At 33.3% G+C, this 22,453-nt stretch overlaps 1 protein-coding gene across 2 annotated transcripts; it reads right to left on the reverse strand.

Moving 5' to 3' along the window:
• Positions 1 to 1,635: 1,635 nt before the first annotated feature.
• Positions 1,636 to 21,978, reverse strand: PIP4K (phosphatidylinositol 5-phosphate 4-kinase). Of its 2 annotated transcripts, none has more exons than XM_068766374.1 (10): positions 21,682 to 21,978; positions 21,244 to 21,341; positions 18,584 to 18,694; positions 11,344 to 11,482; positions 7,515 to 7,645; positions 7,203 to 7,371; positions 5,715 to 5,881; positions 4,853 to 4,938; positions 4,404 to 4,474; positions 1,636 to 3,762 (listed from the first exon to the last, which is right to left on the reverse strand). In XM_068766374.1, exons 1-10 carry the CDS (start codon positions 21,808 to 21,810, stop codon positions 3,640 to 3,642), a joined length of 1,224 nt encoding a protein of 407 aa, XP_068622475.1. In that variant the 5' UTR covers positions 21,811 to 21,978; the 3' UTR covers positions 1,636 to 3,639. The 2 variants fall into 2 exon arrangements, with proteins under 2 accessions (XP_068622475.1, XP_068622474.1); XM_068766373.1 differs by having other exon boundaries at positions 4,853 to 4,965.
• Positions 21,979 to 22,453: the final 475 nt, after the last annotated feature.

Consider the following 22,453-nt stretch of genomic DNA (forward strand, 5'->3'; position numbering starts at 1 on the left):
AGCAAGACTTCATTTGATAAAGTACGAAATGTTATAGAATACAGTATATGAGTTAATCTTAAGAGTAGAACAGCCGTAAATCGTCTATAAAACATTATACCGAATTTCTTATCGTGAGGTAAACAATTTAGCCAATTTCAACACTCCAAAGTTTATATATTTAATATAATTTTTTTTTAATATTTGTCAATAACACTAAGCTACCCGATAGCAGAACGTTATAAAAGCTAATAACGAGTTATATTATTGCAACGTGCTCTTAACGACTTAATATCAGTTCGTGAGAGTTGAGGATCAAAGGCAGCGGAGCAACGGTGTGTTTTTATATTTATTAAAAAAAAACAATAGATTATTTATTAAATGTCATCGAAATTGTAATTATAATTCATTCTAAATGATTAATGGCAGTTGTCAAAAGACTTTTTGAATGTTTACATTTTAGCATGTACAGCTTCATCAAGACCTCGAGGGTTTTTCGGGAGTCTCATCTCGGGCTTGAATATTTGGGAGCCGCCTGGCTCTTAGATCGCTTAGGCGGAACATTCATAGAATAATCAGGCGTAAAGTCTTCATAATTGGAACCACAGCTATACAAATTATTGACATATGTCATTGTGACAGCTGTCAACAAAAGTTAATATAAGTGCCGTTTACCTTTACGGACTCTTTAAAATAAGGTAAGTTTTTATTGTGCAATTTTAAGAATTCTCCTCAAATATACAACAACACTCAGTATATGAATATTGATGAACGTAATATGAAAATGTGGCAGTAATAATCAGACCAAAGTCATTACTAAGCACAAACTAAAGTTGTAAACGTCCGTTAATTTTTTGAACTGTCATAAAAATTGTAAATTACGTAATAAATTTTCCAATTTGATCTTTACTGATAACAATTAACTTTTGAATGAAACAGATTGTCCCATATATCAACGTCAAGCCGAAAAAGAAAATAAATTCAAAAAAAAATTATGCAATTTATTTTTCCTGTCACTGATAACGTTTACTTTTCTATTTATTTTCACTTTCACGGTACAGTGAGTAAACCTTTCGTAAACAACAAAAACTAATACATCCAACTTTAACAGACTGTTGAAAATAAAAATAGATATTTCAATAAATTTTCTAGGGTATAATCACTAGTTGCCTCATCAACAGCCTGACCTTGATTTATGGGTTATCCTGTTTAAACACCAATAATTTAAAAAAGACACCGTCCTGCGCTGCGTAAGAACATTTGAACGTGAGTGCGACAAATCGTAATGATTGCATCTCGCATTTACGTCGCTTAGTCCAGAGGTCGGCAAATCATTTCTTTTTTTTTTCTATCACCATACGACTTTAAAGCGGGCTAAAAATAATTTAGAAATTTAAAAATGAGTATCAATTTCAAACTATCTCAACATTCCAAGCAAATTGAAACTGTCATGACGATTTCCTTGATATTTTTCAAAAGGAGTCATTTGAATATTTTTAAATCTGTGGGTAAGTGGTTTCTATTGCTATAACCAGAAAGTCACTGCAATATTTATAGAATAGAAAAATATAGAAGGCATGTTCGATTTTTACAAAAATGTTTTCATATGATTAATAACTTTCTAATAGTTTATTGTGTCTATTATATCTACATGAAAGGGGATTCCCAGAAAGTTTTTCCCATACATTTGTTGATTTTTTTTTTGGAAAATACTGTTTCAAATTATCTATATAGTAGTATGTAGTCTACATCCACATGATACAAGTTTTATTGAAAGTATCCTTAAGCAATATCAAACAGTTTTACCAAAGGCAAGCTGGAGGTAATAGAACCCCTCGTTGCTTCAAGTTAAATGATGCCATTACACGGAAACTCAATCTGATTCTAGTTTCTATCAAATTAAACTCTTATATTCTTCTCATGACGTACACAACATACATAGTATTTTAAAGAAATAATTTGTATTATTTCTATGAAAATGTCTTTTAAAAAGCTATTTCTCATTTAAAAAAATGTCTCAGAATCTTTTTCTATTATGAATTTTTTTTAGGCTCTATTGTATGTAAAGTTTGCCGACCACTAAACTAATCATCTCTTAATACGTTGTACTGTTCCAACTCGTAAACTACGAGAGGATAAAACATTTTAAAATATTCAATTCAACCAAATTGTTGAAATGAGTACAAGTTGAAACGAAAACTCAAGAGATCCTGACCACTAGACCATATGCTTGGCAGTGGGTACACCTAGCTCTTACCCAGGAATTTCAGGTTCATATCATGACTTCTGGTAACCACTCACTCTTGAGTGTTAAATCTGTACACATTTCAACATGATTATTAGCCTGTTAGACACAAGAAAAGCGAACATCACGTATGATACGCGTAATACATTTTACATTCGCTTATTCGACTTCAGACTAATAGAAAGAGGTAGATTGACCGTACTCTTAAAAATACGATTTTCTGTGAAAAATAACCGTTTATAAACAACAGAACATCTAAACCTCGTTCTTTTAGCTGAATACAGTCACAGTCGTTCCCTGGATAAGTCGACGCTTCTTTTAGTGTTGATATCAAGTAAATCATAACTACAGATGTCTACAACGGTATCCCTACAACACCCTGTTAAATCCATTATTGTATAGAAATACTTTTAATACGAAATTAAAATTAATACTAAATAATATACTTTAAAACAAAAGTTATACATTCTTGTATAAATGATAATGTAACATTTCAACAGATATAAATCTGTTGTCATTGAAAATGATTTGAGGATTGAACTCGAGACCTTCAGTCATACATTGTTTTATTTAAACATTCAAACTTCCTAAAGTTTTTCTTTATTATCTAAGTCCAATTATTTTAATTAACACATTGTGCGTCTGCCAGGAAATAAACCTGAGAGCTCCAATTATAAGTCACAATGTCTAATGACTTCTATGATACACCAACTTTCTCACAATATTTTAATTCAGTTATTTAGAAATTGTATTTATAAAGGGTGAGCTATAATATATTTCACTTTTGTTTTTAAATAACTTGTTTCAACCAAAGCTTGTCACACATGTACCGCCAGTATAGATGTAACATGACAAAGGACCATGAAAACTCATCAGAGTTGCCAACACTAAGTCCAGATATGTCGTAATATGATTTTTTATGGAGATATCTTAATCAAGTTTAAATAAGTTTTTTTGGAGAATTACAGAGGCTGTCAAGCCTTCGTTTGATATTTGAGAAGAAATTGCGACAGTTCAAATAGCTTACACTTGCAGGCGTGATTTTTATAACCTTTTTTACTTTGTAACAAAATTCTCGAAGATCTCATCACTGTGATGATATAATTTTCATAAAATGTACTCACCTCATCACACCACTTATACTTTTTTTTATTTTAAAAAGTGAACCTATATATTGAAAGTATTTATGGCCCACCCTATTTTTCACACAATGTGCTATCAGGATCGAACCTGCGACCTACGATCTTAAACCGCTGCACCTATCCACTAAGTCAGCAATGATTTTATAACATTTTAAATAATCCATACAAAATTTTCAAATCTGTATCGTGTTGATACAATTTCAAATAACATATAAACGTAATAATAAAGGGATACCACACACTAAAAGAAGCCGAGCTTTCGTCTGTCCACGTTTAGTTGCCCTCAATGGCCTTCGCTACGAACTCGATGAACCTCTTGCCGTATTGCTCGGGATCACAGGTAGATATGCCGTCCACGTTGCTGCCATACTTCACTGTTTTCGCTGCTTTTGCCGCCTGGAAAATAAAATTAACATTTTTTTTTATATTAGCTATAGCCTGACACCAGTTGAAACAATTAAAAAAACTATCAAAGTCTAAAAAGTATCAAAGTATCTAAAAAAATGTCCCTGTGACACCATACTGTCACAAAGAAATTTATTAAAAATAGAATAATGAACAAACAAAATGTATTTTCTACCTGTTTTATTAACCTACAAGAAATGTAAAAAAAAATTGTAATAAGATAAACTAGGTAAACCGACAACATAATGAATGTTACAATTCGTTGAATGCTGGTACTGCAAGACCAATCACCATAGCTAGTTTTTGGGGGGAGGCCTTTACCTTCCAGTGGACGTCTTTCGATATAATTCATTAGATTAGCCCAGCAATATTGCTCTACTAAGATATAAGCCTCTTAAAAACCGTCCGTGATGGTTACAGAAATTTAACTTTTCTAAACCCTCTCATCACACCATGCTACATGGTCTGAGCACTTTCCCCTTTTTATGTTAGAGACCAGTGAGTCAATGGAATCTTAGATAATTACTAATAATTTTTACTTAAAGGTGATTGTATCGTAAAACGAAAATATTCAAATAGAAACTCGAGAGATGTTTAAACTTAATAATAATGTGTATTCAAACATAATTCACCTGTTTTTTAACTCCGTAATGTGTAAGAACATCGATCAAGGCAACAAAGTATATTTCTTTCTTGGGTGCACCTGAAAGTAACATGAAAACATTTTAAAAGATAACCATTCATTTTATAGTTATAAAAATCTTTAAAAATTTGAAATATGTTACATTCATTTTTTCGATTAAAATGGAACTAATGACTTCTGGCAGTATAAAATCTGAGGGGACTGATAGTAAACAATAATTAATTTAAATAATCATTTTTTTTATTATTTCTGATACCATTTTCGATAAAATGTACCACACATTAATTTACTGTTATTGAGCTAAACATTCACCCCTTTAAAATTCGCCCAAAACAAATCAACTGTATTGTTTACTTTTATATGGTGATTTTTCTAAAACACGTAAACATTTAGTAAAAGAATTTAATATTCTTGAATGACATAGAAACAAGCATTTACCGTCCTGGCTCGGTATTGCGTAAATATCAAGCTCCGGTATAATTCCCTCGTAGCGGAGTGATGACTGGCGGGCGAAGCCCCGCGGGCTGTCGGGGGGTGTGTTGTAACCCCACCTGTTGGCAACACGCACCGCTCAAACATAACGCTAACCTTTCGTAGAGCCATCTACCGCATATGTCAGATTTCAACCGTTACCATGACATCGATGGTAAATATATTTACCCAAATGACTATAAAAAAAAAAACACCTGGATACAGTAATTTCGGAAAAAGAAGATGAAGAACAATGCGTTACACTGCTTAAGATTTAAGATCTTTACAAAGCAACAATGAACTATCATTCGCGCTGAATGAATGATTGTACGTTAATTTTAAGTTTAGGGAGATAAGACTTAGAGTTCGGCGACTTTGGGGGTAGTGTCATCATCGACAAAAGCAATCTGTGCATGGACAGCAGCATGAAGTGATTGTGTGTCTCTGTAGCTAAGGGTGGTCCTGTCTCCTCCCGGGAAATACAAAGTTCAGGACTATGAATGCGTCCTACAAGAGATCCCGAGACGACTTCAACTTCGAATGCCTTCAACCCTAACTAAATAAATAGGAATCCCCTAACCCCTAAGTGGAACTCCACTTACTATGGTTTGAAATATTTTGTATAACCTTGCTCTCTGGCTTAAGAACAGGTTATGTTGGATTCCTACTCTTTAAAATCCCCTTGGTGATCCTTTTCACGTATCTCCAACCTGCCCTGGCATTTTGAGACCACTTTGCGTTGATGCCCTACTCGGGATCGTCTTCTTTATTGAAAAGGTCGTACCTTGTGGACGGACGTCCAATGCAGATTGATGTATCCTAGCATTACCTGTCTCCATGGTGTCGGTTGTCGGTGTCGCTATCCGTGTCGGAGTCGGGCTCACTGTCTGCCTCAGCCTCCCGTTGTCGAGCCGCCTCTGCTTCGGCCTCCCCGCGGCCGCACTCGTGCACACCGAGCAGCAGGGAGTAATCCATTAGATGAAGTTTTGTCAGGAACTAAAATTTAATACATAAAACTTTATTCAGGAATTGGAAGAGACTCATAGACAAAAGTAACCATAGCCCAGCGGATTGGCAAGTTCAAGTGGCATCGGGCAGGACACAAAGGTGAATGTTCTAGAACGTAGATCAAGGACTGACAAGCGCAGCGCAGGACGTCTACCTATAAGTTGGGTAGACTTGGTTAAGGTCGTCAGAAAACGTTGGATGTAAGCCGCTTCTAACCGATACTATTGGACATCTATGTGAAAACCTATGTCCAGTGGTGAATGTTCTACGGTCCTAAGTAACATCATAAATATAATATTAGTGATATACATTATGCAAGTAATAATGTTATTGCTCATATAAGAAAAACCATTTTGTAAAATTTGTACAATTTACTGTTCAATTAATTGGCGTTCAGGATTTTAGTGAAACAGAGCATCAGCAATTAGAAAAACCTACCATACATTTTTGTCTCCATGTTCAGAACTATTCTTTTTCTTTTCAACCTATAGACGCTCACTGCAAGGCATAGGCCTCCCTCAAAAATCTCCATGATGACCAGTCTTACGCTACTCGCACCCAGCTATTTTCTACCTGGACTATATTGTACCTAGCAGTGTATATCTACCAACTTGTGGTCACAACTTTGGAACTTCGACCCCAACGGCCACTAGATGCACGAGCGATGTGCCCCGCCCACTGCTACATCACACGAGCAACTCTTCGGCTACATCGGTGACCTTGGTGGTTGGTTTTAAATAATTCAGTTCATAGATATATCCCATGTATACTTATCTATATGCAGTTGATAACCATAACAACAAAATCATTATAGTATTCATATTGAGTGATATTTCCTAAAACAATGCGGCTGTCTAGATAAAACCTCAAAGATATACCAAAATTGTATTTTCTGGTGATACTTTATTCATTTCATGACTTGCTATATCAGAAAGAGATGGATATTTTGTCATTGCCTCGTTAACCTGATCACCGATTCTTTCCATGCAAATAAATGTTCTTAACTTACAGCTCTAGCTCTCTGTTATACTTTGGATTGAGTTTTTTTTCTTTTATATTCACTAAGTTTTGAGCACATAGTTGTACAGGAAAGAACTGTTTTGTCTTAATTTACATATAGTTCACGGACCCTTCCGCTCCGTGAACTCAGTACCGATGAAGCTGTAAAAGCCTTAGGGCTAAGAGCATTAACATCTTCAGAAACAATGCATCTTAATTTACAAGTTTTTTTTTCGGTATAGAAGGCAGGATTGTAACAAGTTTGTGTGTATTAAAAATTAACATTTGATATGTAAGAACAAAAACCCACCTCGACATCGGCAGTGAGCGTCTCCAGCAACTTCTCCTTGGCCGCATCCCCAATGTCGATCCTGACTCCTTGCTTAATAAAATCGTTATCCTTGAGCGTGGGCAGTTCTTTCTCCAGTTCCTTCTCCGATGCCTCTCGGTCAACCGTCGATCCTTTTAGATCGTATTTCCTAAAACAAAATGCATACACAGGTTTAGATTTATTTAAAAACAATAATTATTTTGTACAAAATTTTAGTTTTTATGATATTTGATATAAATTTTATTTGAATTTTTGATTAAATTATCTGAAAAAAAAAACAAGAAGTAATACCTGTGTATGTTGAGGTGGTTGGAGAAGACGTTCCTGGTCGCCACCAAGTAGTGCTCGATGCCATCCACCGTGAGCCGGTACATGCCGAGGTACTGTGGCAGCAGGGTCTTGCCGTGTCGCTCCACTATGTACTGCGGGTAAATCATTCACTTCCATCAACACTTACAAACAGTCAATATTTAAACTGTAACAAGCTACTGTGATATGGCTCCGTTCCTTTTCTTTGCAAACGGTATATTCTTTTATATGTCTTAGAGATATACTTGGTCCTCTTCTGAAACCAAAGACTTACACGCTTACTTCCCAAAATGGTCTAGGATACCCAAGCCCTGACAAAAAAACAGGGATTCACAATTTGTTAGCGACAATATCCTCTTTTTTACCTTTTTTTATAATAATGAACTAAAATGTAGGTTTGATTTCATATCACAATGTCGGCAGAGGAATAAAAATAAACCAGAGAACCAATTCCCCCTTTTTTTTTGGAAACTGCTAATTCGTGATCAGAGTTTAACAGCTACTCAAATTTCCATAATTAATTTTCGCATTTTTGGTCGAGTTTTAGAAAAATAGTAGATAAAATCTGCGGGGGGTCCACCAGCACCATCTAAATTTTTAAAGTGGTCTATGAGGAAAATCCAGAAACTTCTCTTTTATGGTAAACTATATCTTATGACTATTGCCATCCCAGCATTGAGAAGACGGACTGAGGAGGAGGCTTCTTTGGGAGAGGCCTATATGGGGGCGTCATTAGCTTTAACGAAGTCAACGAAAAATTCTCATACATTCAATGCAGTTATATAACTTTCAAGATATACTTGAGAATATTAACTTATCGATATATATTTCAAATACTATACTACTACAATACTACAATATATATTAACATTTTTGCTTATATTTCTTAATATCTAGACAGTTCTGGTAAACCGCGAGATTAGATAAGTGTAGATAGACAAGACTTGTAAGGCCTGCATTGAATAATACTAAGAAATTCTTATTAAATTCGTCAATCCAAACAATTCGTCATACGCAATGGAACTTTAAATAAATCTAAATAAATATTAATATGATATGATGTTATGTAAATAAATGATGTTGATAAAGTTATGTTATATCTGGAACACGAGAACGGAAGAAAACTCCACCGGGTCGGAAAACAACAGTATCTGAACTGTACGTTGATCGGAAGTCGATTCCCGGAAAGGGACTCTTTGTGAATTATACAGGGAGATTGGTTTTAGATGTAAAACCTTTAAAGCGATGTATTTCATATTCTGTTCATTTGTTCTCAGTTAAAGTATAGTACAATCTTTTTTTATTTATTTATTTATTTAACGTCTAAAGGCAAAGCAACTCTGTCGCGGCTGATGTTAAGTGATAACGTGGTATACGATGCTACATGCTTGCCTAAAATAGACCTATTCACTATTGACGTGAAGATTTCCAAGTTATAGTTAGCTGGAAACAACGTGATAGGTTGATCCATACCTATCTAAAAATCAATGATTTCAAAAATAATAAATTTCGTGATGACAATATAGTAAGAAAAAGCGACTGTGTAGTTAGAAAATGCGACAATAAAGTAAGAAAGAGCGACAATAAAGTGCGAAAGAGACAATTTACAGATTAGACAATTTAGTAAAAACCGACAATACAGTAAGACAAAGCGACAATGTAGTATAAAAAGCGAGAATATAGTAAGAAAAAGCGTTTACTATCTGTCCCTGCAAACTTAGTACTGCCAAATTATTTGCCAATCGCAATTCAATAGAAAAAAATAAATTAATATTTTAGTGTTTTATTTTTGTTTTTGACTTTACACGAGTCGATTGGAAATAGATGTAAAAGCTTTAATCTTATTTTCTGACAAATGAACTATATATTCACCCCTTGAAAACTTATAAAATCAACCAGTTTAAAAAAATTACTTCCTATTTAATGTTATTATTAATATTTTTTTTTAATTTAATTCCAATATTGTACTTTACAGCATTTGTTAATTATAATAGAGAATAATAATAACACGTGATTAACGAATGACGAAGAATTAAAAAAACTAGTTCGCCGTACGTAAGCAAATGACCGAAACGTTGAATTGGATGAAGTCATTAACAAGTTTCCTAGACGATTAAAATTCATTCGCGGTGCTTTAGCATTGCACGAACTCCTCCGTGGACCTGCGGCATACGCGCTGAATACTAAAATTTCAATAAAATACATTATTTTATATGTTCAAATCTAATTTATTCAAATGGACCGGGAAATGTTGGTTTTAACACAAAATATATGAAAAAACTGTTCACTCGATTGTAACATGAAATCGAACTTTAAAATACAAAATCTAATACGTCAGTTCTCGATAACACGATATGATATGGTCTCGACTTAGTAATTTTCTTTTTAAATCAAAACCAAATTACATTTCCAAACTAATTTACAAATTTATGAAAATATCCGAAGAAACACTCTTGTAATTTAATGAGACCAACCATTACTAAAGAATATTCGAGCAAACAATATTATAGACACTTCTTATTCACTTCTGGGGTACATTGCCACCGAAACCGCTGTACCGCGCCTTAGGTACGCGTGAGAAACGAGGGGGAATTTTCCTCAGCTCGGCTGTTTTCTACGGCCCCTACTTATTACTATAGTAATGCTAGTAATCTTTAGACGTTTTCTCCATTTCCGATAATAGAGACTGTTTTATCGAAAGTTTAACCTTCCTAGACCTATTCAATAGCAATATACATAATGCGATTCGAGTGATAGCCCAAGCATTATCTTCTCTCTGATGCCCTTGGATACACATAAGCCCACATTACAAGTTTCAAATTTCAATTTATTTTATTAAAATCAATCCATATTTCTAGCTGACCTAACATGAGAGATTTTTTGTCATCCGCGGCAGTTTAGTCCAGAATACACCCGACTAGGTTGTTACACGAAGCTGCTATAATAATCTAGTGATGTATATAATACACGCAAACAATTGCCGCACACGAACAAGTAATTTAATTTGATTCGAAGGTCGGACCGTTTAAAACAGATTACGGGGCATCTTAATGTCTTCTTGTTCCTACGTAACGTATGTAGATATGTCATATACTACGTGAGAGCTAGGGCTTTATTAACACACCAACATTCTTTTATAACAACTGTCTCACGCAAGCTTCTCTCTTAAATCCATTGCGGGTATAATATTGTCGTAAAATCAGTTTTTAATCGATTTCTACTCGGTAAAAAATTATTTGATGTACGCATAAAACATAAAAGGAATGAACGCATGTCTTACTGTCAATCAATGTACGGTACAACCTATCTAAATATCAATGATTTCACAAATAACGTAATGATAATATTCCTAAATTTAAGATTACTACTGGGGACCGGAAAGTAATGTCGTTTCTCACGACATACCTTATAGAAAAACCGATTGACTTTTACCGCTCCGGCATTGAAAATTAGTATACTAGATGGCAAAAGGCTGTTAACAACGAAGGAATATATTGTTGATTAGAAGTAAAAGTTTGATAAAAAAATTTTCGTGTGAATTTAACTTAAGAAAGCGACATTATTTTCCGGTTCCCCTAATACATATTCAAATGAATTATTGTTTACTATCTGACCCTGTAGACTTTGTATGGAGAGATTTGTCGCATTCCAATAGAAAAATAAATGTATTTCAGGGATCACTTTATACATGTTGATTAGAAATAGGTGTATACATTCACTCCTTTAAAGTTTTTACACCATAATTAATCCCCTGTAGATAAAGAAATAAATTAACAATCATGACTTTTATACACACTACAAAAATACATACCGGATGATAATGCTTGAGAAACGAATGCATCCGTTCCACCTCCTCCGATGTCAAAGTCTTGAGGATGAACAGGCGATCATAACTCTGGTAGAACTTCGCGCCAGACTTGCCCGACGATTCGTCCGGAATTGGCTGAGATCTGTCGACAAATTTTTATTTTATTATCTGTGAATATTTTAAATGTCACCTTTACCGGCAACATTCGCAATACCGAAAAAAAATTCGTACAAAAACACGAATGTGCATTGTGCATTGTCAAAGCTTGAGCAGTTTTAAAAAAAAAACTTTTTTTTTCCTTAACGGCATCGCAACTGTATATATACAGACTGTAGTTTTTTTTCCTAATTGATTTTAATTGCTTTGTTATCAGTAATGAAGGCAGATTAAACCGTGATCCAAATACTTAATAAAACTACAAATTAATATTACATTAGTAATCATAATATTTTTATAATATATACTTGTAATGGTAAAAAGCTAAATATTTTCGAAACAAAATATTTCTTGAAAGGAGGGTAAAATATACAAATTAAGACTTTATATTATAACGATATAGATTAGTAAGGATACCACTCCACATCTCAAACACATTCCAGATTAAAAATGAGCGTCGATTGATATTCTGTTATGTTACCACCCATGTACACCTGATTAAAAAGATTGCAGTTTCATTTTGTATTGTACATAACGATTCCAAAATACATTAATTTAGACTGTGTAATTTTTTTGATTAGATATGCATGTATGAAACATTTATCGCCGATTTCGAAATCCATTTATGCTAACCGGTATTTTTAAAACAAGTTATACTCTACAGGACCTATCGGTAGCGCCCTGCATCCGCTGATCGAACTGGTCCTATTGGAAATGTGTGTATGAGACCTATGTCTAAAAGTAGAAATTCTACGGCTAAAAGTTGACTCATGAATATATATATATACACATGTTCATGAGTATTTCCATGTAAAATTTGTCAATCCTCTGGCAATGTCGGTTATTTTGGTTTTTTTTTTCGATTCCCCACGTTTGAAATTAAACTAAATTACACTAAGGGTAGGCGGCACCCTTAGACCACTTTTAAAGCAGCGAATCTCCAGCGCTCCCAAGGAAGCCTCGGCTCGGGCCCCTACATATACATAGCATTCCGACAAGCGCCCTTGTGCCCGAGAGAGCCGAAGCTTGACCCAGCAAGGCAATTGCAGGGATAATATCACTACTGTCGCTTCGAAAAGCGTTAGCGCTGTAAGTGACAAGAAACTTCAGCAACCCTTTCATCTATAGTATGACCGAAAGCTTGGCGTCTCTTGTGATCTACGGTCCGACATCGTTTCCCACGATAAGCAGTGTACGCGGCTTGACTTATTGTCGTCGTTTTGTCCGGAAATTCGAATACGTATCTCCGTCATGACGGTGCGGTGGTTAGGTAGATGGTAGCACCTCAATGAATTGGTGTCTTGAAGTAAACTAATGAACTGTTGTCAGTTTTACTTTAGTTCGTCTACGGACCTTTTCATCAGATCTCGTAGGACAATCCAATAAATCCAAAGATGTCAACATGGCTCGTTAAGCAACCGTGAACTTGATAATGTCGTTCCGAGTTAGATTTCGAAGTCTTGAAACAAGCTTTTCTTTATATTCCATGTTATATTTAAATATAAACACCGAAGCTCCGTCCGCAGATGATTATCGATCGTGCGCCAGAAAAAGACGCACTCTAGCTCATTACAATTTCGCAATGCGAATAATAACAACCCACAGATTAAATAAACAGCAACGAGCGGTTACAAATTGCTTCAAAAATCCGACGCATTGCGTTATTAAATTATTTTATGTTTGCTTTCTTTATATAGGAATATTTTGAAAGAGACAATTTATGTCTCTAAACATTTTCAAATTATATATTTGATGTTATTAGTTATAAATATAAAAGGTTTAATACTAGGTTGCCCAAAGAAGTCATTTTGGCAGCTTTTTAATTTCGTTTCGAATAAAATTATGTTTATAATGACTACAATCTATAAAAATTTTGTGACTCTTTACATCTGATATACAGTACCCGGCGATAAATATTGCACATAAACATACTCAATAAAAATTAAAAACAAGTAATATTCCAATCTAAATAACAAATGAACATAACATATTTCATAGTGATCACATTATACGCGGTAAGTGAAATTAGCGTAACACTTTTAAAGCTTCTTGCTGATAAATGTACTGTATTTTTACGCCTTTAAAGCTTTTACACCTATTACCTATACATATAATTTTATTAGTCGCTTAAAAATTTTAACTAATAAAAAAATCGACATTAAGATTCTTATAGTAATAAAGTCAAGTAAATAGTCAAGAAAAATTTTGAGGATGAACCTTACATATCTCCGACAAGAGACAACCAGAAGGATACAGGCCAGTTGATTCTCAGAGTTTAAAAAGGAACCAAAAACCACCATCGTTTCAACCGCAGGGTTCAACTGCTGAACATAGGCCTCCCCTATATTTTCAATAGTACCTGTTGGAAGCGTGCGACGTACTTACGCTATGCCCGCTGATTCATGGATTCACTCCAAGATCAAAAACATTAAACACTGCGGCGAATAAAGCGTAGGTAATTTTAAACCATTTCTACTCATTTATATCTGTTTAACGAATCGCGTATTAGTATTGAAGTTTCTCAATATCGATATAGACATAAAACAAAATCAAATCAATAAAAACTTGGAATTAATCTCGTCGGACCGAAATAGCCGGCACGGGCGGCGGTCGCTGAGGACGAAATCGGTTACAAGTTCAACGGCGTTTGCCCAAAATTTAATTATAAAAGCTGCTTGTACATTAGTTGTCATTATTTTATAAAACCTTACCTTATGCGAATTATACAAGGGGATTGATTATAAATGTAAAAGTTTTAAAGCTATTGAGATATACATAAATTGCTGTCATTTAAGGTACGGTATACCCTATCCAAAAATAAATAAATGTTTTCAGAAATACTAAATAATGTTCTGATAATATAATAAGAAAAAAGGTTGTTAAATTTCGAAATACCACATATAAAAATTAATTACTATTTACCGTCTTTCCCTGCAGATTTTTTACTGCCAGACATTATTGGTCTGTCGCAATTCAATAAAGTCACAGAACGATAACACGTATAAAAGCTTTAAAAATTATTGCTGACAAATAAGTTATACCTACTCAGTTTCGGTACAAAAACAGAAATACTTTTTTACTAATACTTTATGTGACAAATGGTTTCGACTATTGTCTTTTATACAGGTTGGGCTATAACAAATTTTAATTTTGTTATTATATCGCTTCTTGCAACCAAAGCTCAATCTCAATCAGTACAACTCCGTGACTTGGTTTAAGACAACGACACCTGTCACGCATCTAATGTCAGCACGGAAGTCGAATGAAAAATCTGCCCAAGAGAAGTCATATCGGAGAGTGACATTAGGCCACTCTGAAGTTCAGGTTTGTGCCCTTGTGATTTTTTTAAAGGCACATCTCAAGAGCAGTCTTGTCTTCTTTTCTTTAGGAAGATAGACGTCCACTGTAAAGAATGGGCCTCCGCCAGAGATCACGACGATGACCGATATTGCGCTGCCTACATCCAGCAACTTCCTGACCTTCGTCGTCAGTACACCAACAGCGTGGCTTACCTACGCAGCGTCTGCTGGTTCGTGGTCGCCACTAAAAAACCTTTCGACCTAAACGGCCAACGATGGGCCCCGCCTACTACCACTTAAGGTTAGTAAATGTTCAAGCTACGTCGATTCTCTTGTGAATCTCATTTCTGATTCAAACTTGCAGCGAAAATCCAACATACCTCTCTCCGATGATCTCTGAGTAACCTTGAGCCTTATGAGTAACTAGATTTTACATAACTCTTACATAAAAAATTGCTGAAATTATTTTGATATATTCCATAAAGACCTATATGAAAAAAGTTTCATATTTTCTTCGAAGCGAGTTATACGAAATGCTTGAAGTCCATACACTACCCCGCTAAACGGGTGACGCAAAGCGTTTCATAACTTCCAGTAATGAGACCCGTGCCCTACTTGCGAACAATTCAATTACATTTATGAAATGAAATTATAAAAAAATTAGAGCCGCTGTGTACACTTTTAATCATGTTAAATCAAGGAGCTGAATAAACAAGCAGTACCTGGCCACTAAGACAGCAAAAAAAAGTACCGAGAAGTTCAATTATTTAAAAGTAAAGATATTTCTGGTTCAAAATTTAAATTTACAACATATTATTTACAACATTAAGAAACCATAGGTGTCATAGAAAAATAAATTGCGCCGAGAAAATTTTTTGTACAATATTTGAAACTTCGATTCTGTCAACCCTTACGAATCGTACAAGCTATTTCAAGTTATTCAAGTCGCCTGTCTACAGGAATAATGAGTTTAAACATAGTTGCTTAAATTTGAATAATAATGAAAGACTGCTTTTTGACGATTGTTACTGAAGAAAATTGCAAACCAGATCGTTACAAGCTATAGACGCCGTAAAAAATTAACTGCATTGGACAATACCGAATTTAATGTGGAAAAGAGCGTTCGTGTGTTACTCTTAAATTACGTCTTTGAAAAAAAAAAACGTTTCGATAGCCAAAGAAATCGATTTCCTTTTTGTTAACCCTTAAATTTATATCATCGCTAATTTTCAACATTTAGTTTCGATTAATTAAAAAAAAAATAGTTCTTTTCTCTCGCAAACCACGGCTCGGGCTATATATATATATTAAATACCGTCATCCTCCATATAAAAAAACCGAACCACAACTTGATAGATTAATATTATCGGATTATACATTTTTATTAAAAAAAAAACTCAAATATTATGCCTGTAATATTTTTATAATACAAAACTAATCGAAGCCAAAACTTTAAACGGCTCTAATGTATGGCTAATTTGTCGGTAAAAGATTTTACACCAATTTTTTTATCACAGTGTAAATTGATTACTCTGAAATATGTTACATTTATTTTATTTAAATTCGACCCAACATCATTTTGCAGTACAGTCTCAATATTGCAAACTATTTTTTTCACTATATTATCATTTTAACGTAATCATTATTTCTGCAACCATTGATTTCTGAATTAGATGTGCCATAAATTAATTGACAGCAAAGGAACTTTAATATTTACCCCTTTTAAAGCCTTTACACCTATCATCCTATAAAATAACTAATTAACTAGAGACGTAACTTCTCAGTATTTCAAGGATTCACCATGCGGGTGCAGGATCCATCGAGTTATAGGTAGATGTCTGGTACAATTCTCGGGACTGACGACCCACATACCAAGGTTAGGGAGGCTTCTAATAGTGTATAGGCGTTTACCTTAACCGAGCAGACTCCTCTTCCTATCTAACCAAATTCCTATTAAACAATTCTATTAATGCTGCTTTAAAATCCCGTTTCGGATAATCCTAAATCTTTCTAATGTTAAAATTGTATTATGATTTTATTTTCGTGAAATTAAACCTATTGTATTGTATTGTAAAATATTAAGGAAACGAATTACACATCCAAAAATACATTTTGAATTATGTATCGAAATAAAATTGAACCTGGAACCCAAGTGTGCCTGCACTGGCACTGGGTTCCACTGATTTTATTACGTCTTTAAAGTAATAGTAGCCTAGTGGCTAAAGAAAAGACCGTCGAAGACTTAAGTTTGATTCCGCGCGCGTTTTTTTTTCTAAATGGCGAAATAAAGCATAGTAACTGGTTAAAGTGGCAGTAGGAGGTCAATAGCATGTATAAGAGAAAGCCGCTTGTGCCTGAAGGTCCTGTAGTAGAGACTACACACCGTCAAACACAGTCTAGAACCTCCCACTTGCAATGTGTCAAAAAAAAACGTCAAAAAACGCTCGACACAGGCCGCTTCCTACTGCTCTTAATGAAAATGTATAGAAAAGACTTATGGTCGGCAGTGAACGTCCTTCGGCTGAAATTAAAAAAAAACTCCGATGACAAACTGAGCCTGTGTAATGCCTAGCAATATTTACCCTATTTCGGACTGTCACGATGTACAACATTATAGATAACATAGACAAATAGATTGTTTTTCATAATAAACAAAAATCAGCATTACAAAGTTGTTTTTGTGTTACATTTAATTTAACGTATATATGTCACTTTTATTAACCTTTTAAATCATTGTTATTTTTCGTAAGAACTATTTTATGATCTGTGCAGGGCATGTATGGTAAGAGAAAGAGATTGCTGCTCACGTACTACACCAGTGTGCTCACGTCGGTTTACCGGAGGACCTCTACGAGATCGGCAAAGACATTCACAGTCTACTGGATATACTTTAGTCAACACGAGTTCAAAACGAGTGTAGTGTCGTAATATCGCAAAGCAGTCCGTTGAGACAAGACAAACACTATTTGAATAAATAATAATTATTCACATGAAAAACGATTATTTATTCTAATAGTTGATTCATGTATTTCAACGATTTATAAAAGATTGCCATTTGTGGTTTAAGGTGCTAGCCGAGTGATTATGAATTGCAGTGTAGTGACAGTACAGTAGTATACAACTTAAAAAAACCGAGGAAGGTAAAGGAAGAGTTCATTCACATAACGCGTATAGGGGACAATGAAGGACAACAAATGAAAGGATTCACATTGTTATTGATAAATTAAGAAAAGGACAATTTTTGACCCCGTGTCAAAAATTCATAAAATAATTAATTTCACTCTGAATGTGATTTTTTTTGTGTTAAAAACAATGGCCAACCAGCCAGTGACATCGTGGGATATGCAAATGATGCTTTTTGCTGTGTCAGTTCGAAAGGCACACTACATACGGTTATTTAAAAAAAAAGGTAAAAATTCGTACAGCTGCTAAAAACTCCGCTGACCTCAGGCGTTTAATCGTCAAGCCACGTTTGACGAATGCACTCGCATCGTGGAATAATCCCTCTTGGTGAGTTTCATTTTTCATGTTGGCAACACTTGATGGTGCGGTTTCAGACCGCCGAAGTTTATTGGTAACCCTCTTCATTGCCCGGGAGCACAAGTAGTTATCTGGCTTTCTAAACCTAAGGACCATAGGATGGGGTAGGAAAAGGGATACCAGTCCGAAATAATGATGGAAATAAAAATAGATATGATAAATACACAATATTGTAAGATCTAGAATTACGATAATAGCTTATTTAAAAACATCCCGAGTATTTTAATATTTTCTTTAACCTATCTTACCTTGTGAGCGACTCCTTGTAGTCGAGGTCATCAATTCCAAATCTCTCACGGAGGTTCCTGAATACCAACGGGCAGTATTCTTTTACTTTAAAATGAGATGGCATATTTTCCCTGTAATTTATTATATAGTGAGACACATTGACATAGCTTTCATTAAAAAGTTAAACAAACATCTAATAACAAATTAACTTGTTATTGGCATTTCACTCATTTGTGATTTATTATTTATTTATTTATTGTTTTATTGACTAGGGAACAACTGTAAACTTATTTAATTATGTAATGTAAGTAGTCAGTCAATACACACATTTACATAAATTCAACAATCTCTTAAAGACATGTCCACATTCACGGAATAGAAATAGAATGCTGTAATAGAACAATGGAACCAATAATAGAAAATTCATAAGACACAAATAATTACATTAATAACACTAAAAATAATAGAAGTAACCAAATTACAAAGACAAAAGAAAAAAACAAACCTTATTTAGTCAAAATTTAAATTATTCTTCAGATATAATTATAAAAAATCTAATTATCCAATAACATGAATGCATACAGAGTTTGAGACTTAATTATTTTACATCTATAATCGTAAATAAAGATATTTATACATAGCAATAAGTGATTGTACTAATCCTTTTTTTAATTGTTATATACCATTTTTTATTAAAATTACAAATAAACAAAATACAAAAATGTATGATTGGAGTCATTATTTCTTAATCTGTGCTTCACATGCATTCATAACACAATGCATAGGAAACTTCCTTATAAAGATAAGAAGCAAACATTTATTCTAGATTTTTCCTATATGTTATTACATTTCTGTTGATCAATTTGCTTGGGTTTTATTGTTATCATGTAACATAGCAATATTTCCAAATTAAGTTGTGCCTTTGGACATTAAAAAGTGTAAAACCATAATGAACTAATAAATTCTGACTTTGCAAACAAGTATATAATAAATTTACTATGTTAAATTATAAATGATAATTAAATTATTGGGGCATTGTAAGTCTGAGACTTGCTCTCGGCAGTGAAAAGCAACTCTGTATTTTGTAGTAAAAAATAATATACCACACCCTCATTTAAAAATTGCAAATACAAATGATAATTATATAAATAAATAACAAATGATAAATAAATAAATATGAATGAGCAGTGATGGCTCAGCAGTAGAGGACTGAGACTTTCAATTGAAAGTCGCCTGTTCAATCCTCAGGATACAATCTTATATATTGGGTTGCTACTCCTTACAAATAAATTTCCATCGATGGCAAGCAGTATCCTATGCATACCATAATACCACACTGCAATCGCCAACATACCTGACATGGCAATTATAGTATATTCCCTTATGAATATCTTAAGGAGATGCCTATACTTTGCAGTAGATATCTATAGACTGAAATGACTATAATGAATTACAAATGTTTCATTTCATTAGCTATATTTTGTCATAGTTAATTTATGATATGTACTTAGAAAACAACATTAATTAAAACATAACATTTAATTAATATTAATTGAATATTTCTTCAATACAAATATTCCAACCTAATATGAATATGTTGTTAATCATAATTTAATTGGAAAAATTAAATTGTTACAAATCCATTACAGGAATATTGTGGAGGACATTTAAATACACATTATGAATCATAAGTTTAATTAAGTCATGATAAATAACAATTTTATTTGTTGCACCTCCTATATACCAGAGATTCAATATTCAGAATCATGTTTACCTAAAGCTAAGTAATTATAAGCTATGCTTTTATGTGTTCCTCATCAATACACTTAAGCTATAAGATGTCCATGTGTGGGAGCTGCCTGCATCAAGTGTATTCCTACAACCTTTACAAGGTTACCTATCTACTGAGTGGATGGAAGTTCTATGCTACACTTGCAAGTCCATTTTCCCTACTCCAAAAGGCTCCAGCTATCAAGTTCACACAAAATGGTGGTTGCAGAAACCAGCTGGCAAAGACTACTAATAGATAATTGCCTGAGTAAAGATTGTTGTTAATCTCTAACAAGCAGATATATTTCCAGATCCTATGAATTTTGAAAAACATTTTCTTACTATATTATAATTGCTTTATTATTTTGGAAACCATTATTTTTGCATAGGATCTACCTTACATTAATTGACAGCAAACAAGCTGTACATTTGGCTCCATCAAGCTTTTACACCTATAACCGTGTATATCTCTCTCACCTAAATATGTCCAACTCTAATGTTAAAAGCAAAATATAGCATTACAAGTATATGACAATACTAAAAATGTCATGAAAAATGATTAAATGTAATTACTGTCTAGGATAACAATAACATTATTATAACAACGAGATCTCATAATCTACTTCAATATTTGCTGTGTTTAGTCTATAAATAAAATATATGTATTTTCACATGTTATCAGTTTGAAGTTGTGATAGGAAGAAATGAAGATAAGAATTGTAATTCTGCATTGTAATATAAGTTTAAAGGCCTTCAGAATTTATTCTTATAATACATGTCAGATAAATTTATGTAAAAAAATCACCAGTTTTTATGTCATCTAACAAGTTGTTAATAATAAATGACTCATCCACATATATAGTACGAAAGTTTACAAATGCATATATAAAAAATAAATAAATTCTCTTACTTGTTAAACAAATGATTGTCCACTTTGAGCTTAGAATATGCCCTGAAGTCATCTGGTAAAAGCATAACTGGTATGGTAACATGACTCAGTTCATTAATCTGAAACAAAAAAAAACTGTTTTAGACTCTGCAAAGCAAAAGTTTATTGGTAAATAAATATTTTCCCAATGTAGACAACTTTGGCAAAACAAACTAATATATCATACGCGACAATAAAGATAGACTATTAATACCACTACAGGGATCAAGAGTTAGGAATTGAATAAGTGCCAGACACAGAAAATACAATACACAATAAAATTATACAACACAATCCAGTTTTGAGTAAAAAGAAACAAAATCTTCGGACGCGGGATTTAGTAACGAGCAATTTAACTTTATTAAACAAATTGTTACTCTTTAAGCATATGTAAATTAATATAAATCATAAGGCAATTACCGTGTGATTGACACCCCACATGAAAACGGACAGTAACGGTTCATTAGCACGAAACAATTTCACTTTTTGATGTTTTACACGAATATGTTTCTTCTTTAACTTGCTCAATCCTGTGCTGGGTACGGACATTTTGAATTTGTTTACAGCAGATAATATGAAATCTCTAGATATTATTTAAGTCGCGTAACGTTTTTAAACCATCTTTATGCAGCAACACAACGAAGTAGCGCAAAATTAAGGCAATAAATATTTAATCTAACACAGAATTAAGAGACCTATCAATAGAGCGAACGGCTTTTTGACAGCAAAAATTCTAATTTGAATTGTGTTACAAGTAGAAAATATTAGCATTAGAAGCAGATTGTCAGTATTTTCAAAATCCTAAATATTTTATACAATATCATAAAATAATGCTTTGTTTTATTTTATAGTTTGGACATTGTGTTCAATTATCACACATAATTAAAATTTTGTAAAACAAATACATTTTACATATAAACACATCTTTCTTAAACATTAATCTAATTTATTGGTAGCATTTATTGGTATTATTAAAAATTGTTGGATATCTATAAACTTATTTATTTTTTGTTATCTGATTATTTGTAATTTTAATGTCAGTAATTATATTCTAAATTAAAAATAATCGTTTTAAAAATAATTTTAGATTAATATTTATACTTTGTTGTGTATAAAAACATAGTTATTGAAGATTTTAAACTTTTAGACGTTTAATATATAAAACTATGGTCTTTAAACACTGAAGTTCCTT

The sequence above is a fragment of the Battus philenor genome, unplaced genomic scaffold, assembly GCF_028537555.1.
Source record: "Battus philenor isolate CCGP_79_NKW_IND1 unplaced genomic scaffold, ilBatPhil1.0.hap1 SCAF_21, whole genome shotgun sequence".
In the NCBI taxonomy this organism is placed as follows: Eukaryota; Metazoa; Arthropoda; class Insecta; order Lepidoptera; family Papilionidae; genus Battus; species Battus philenor.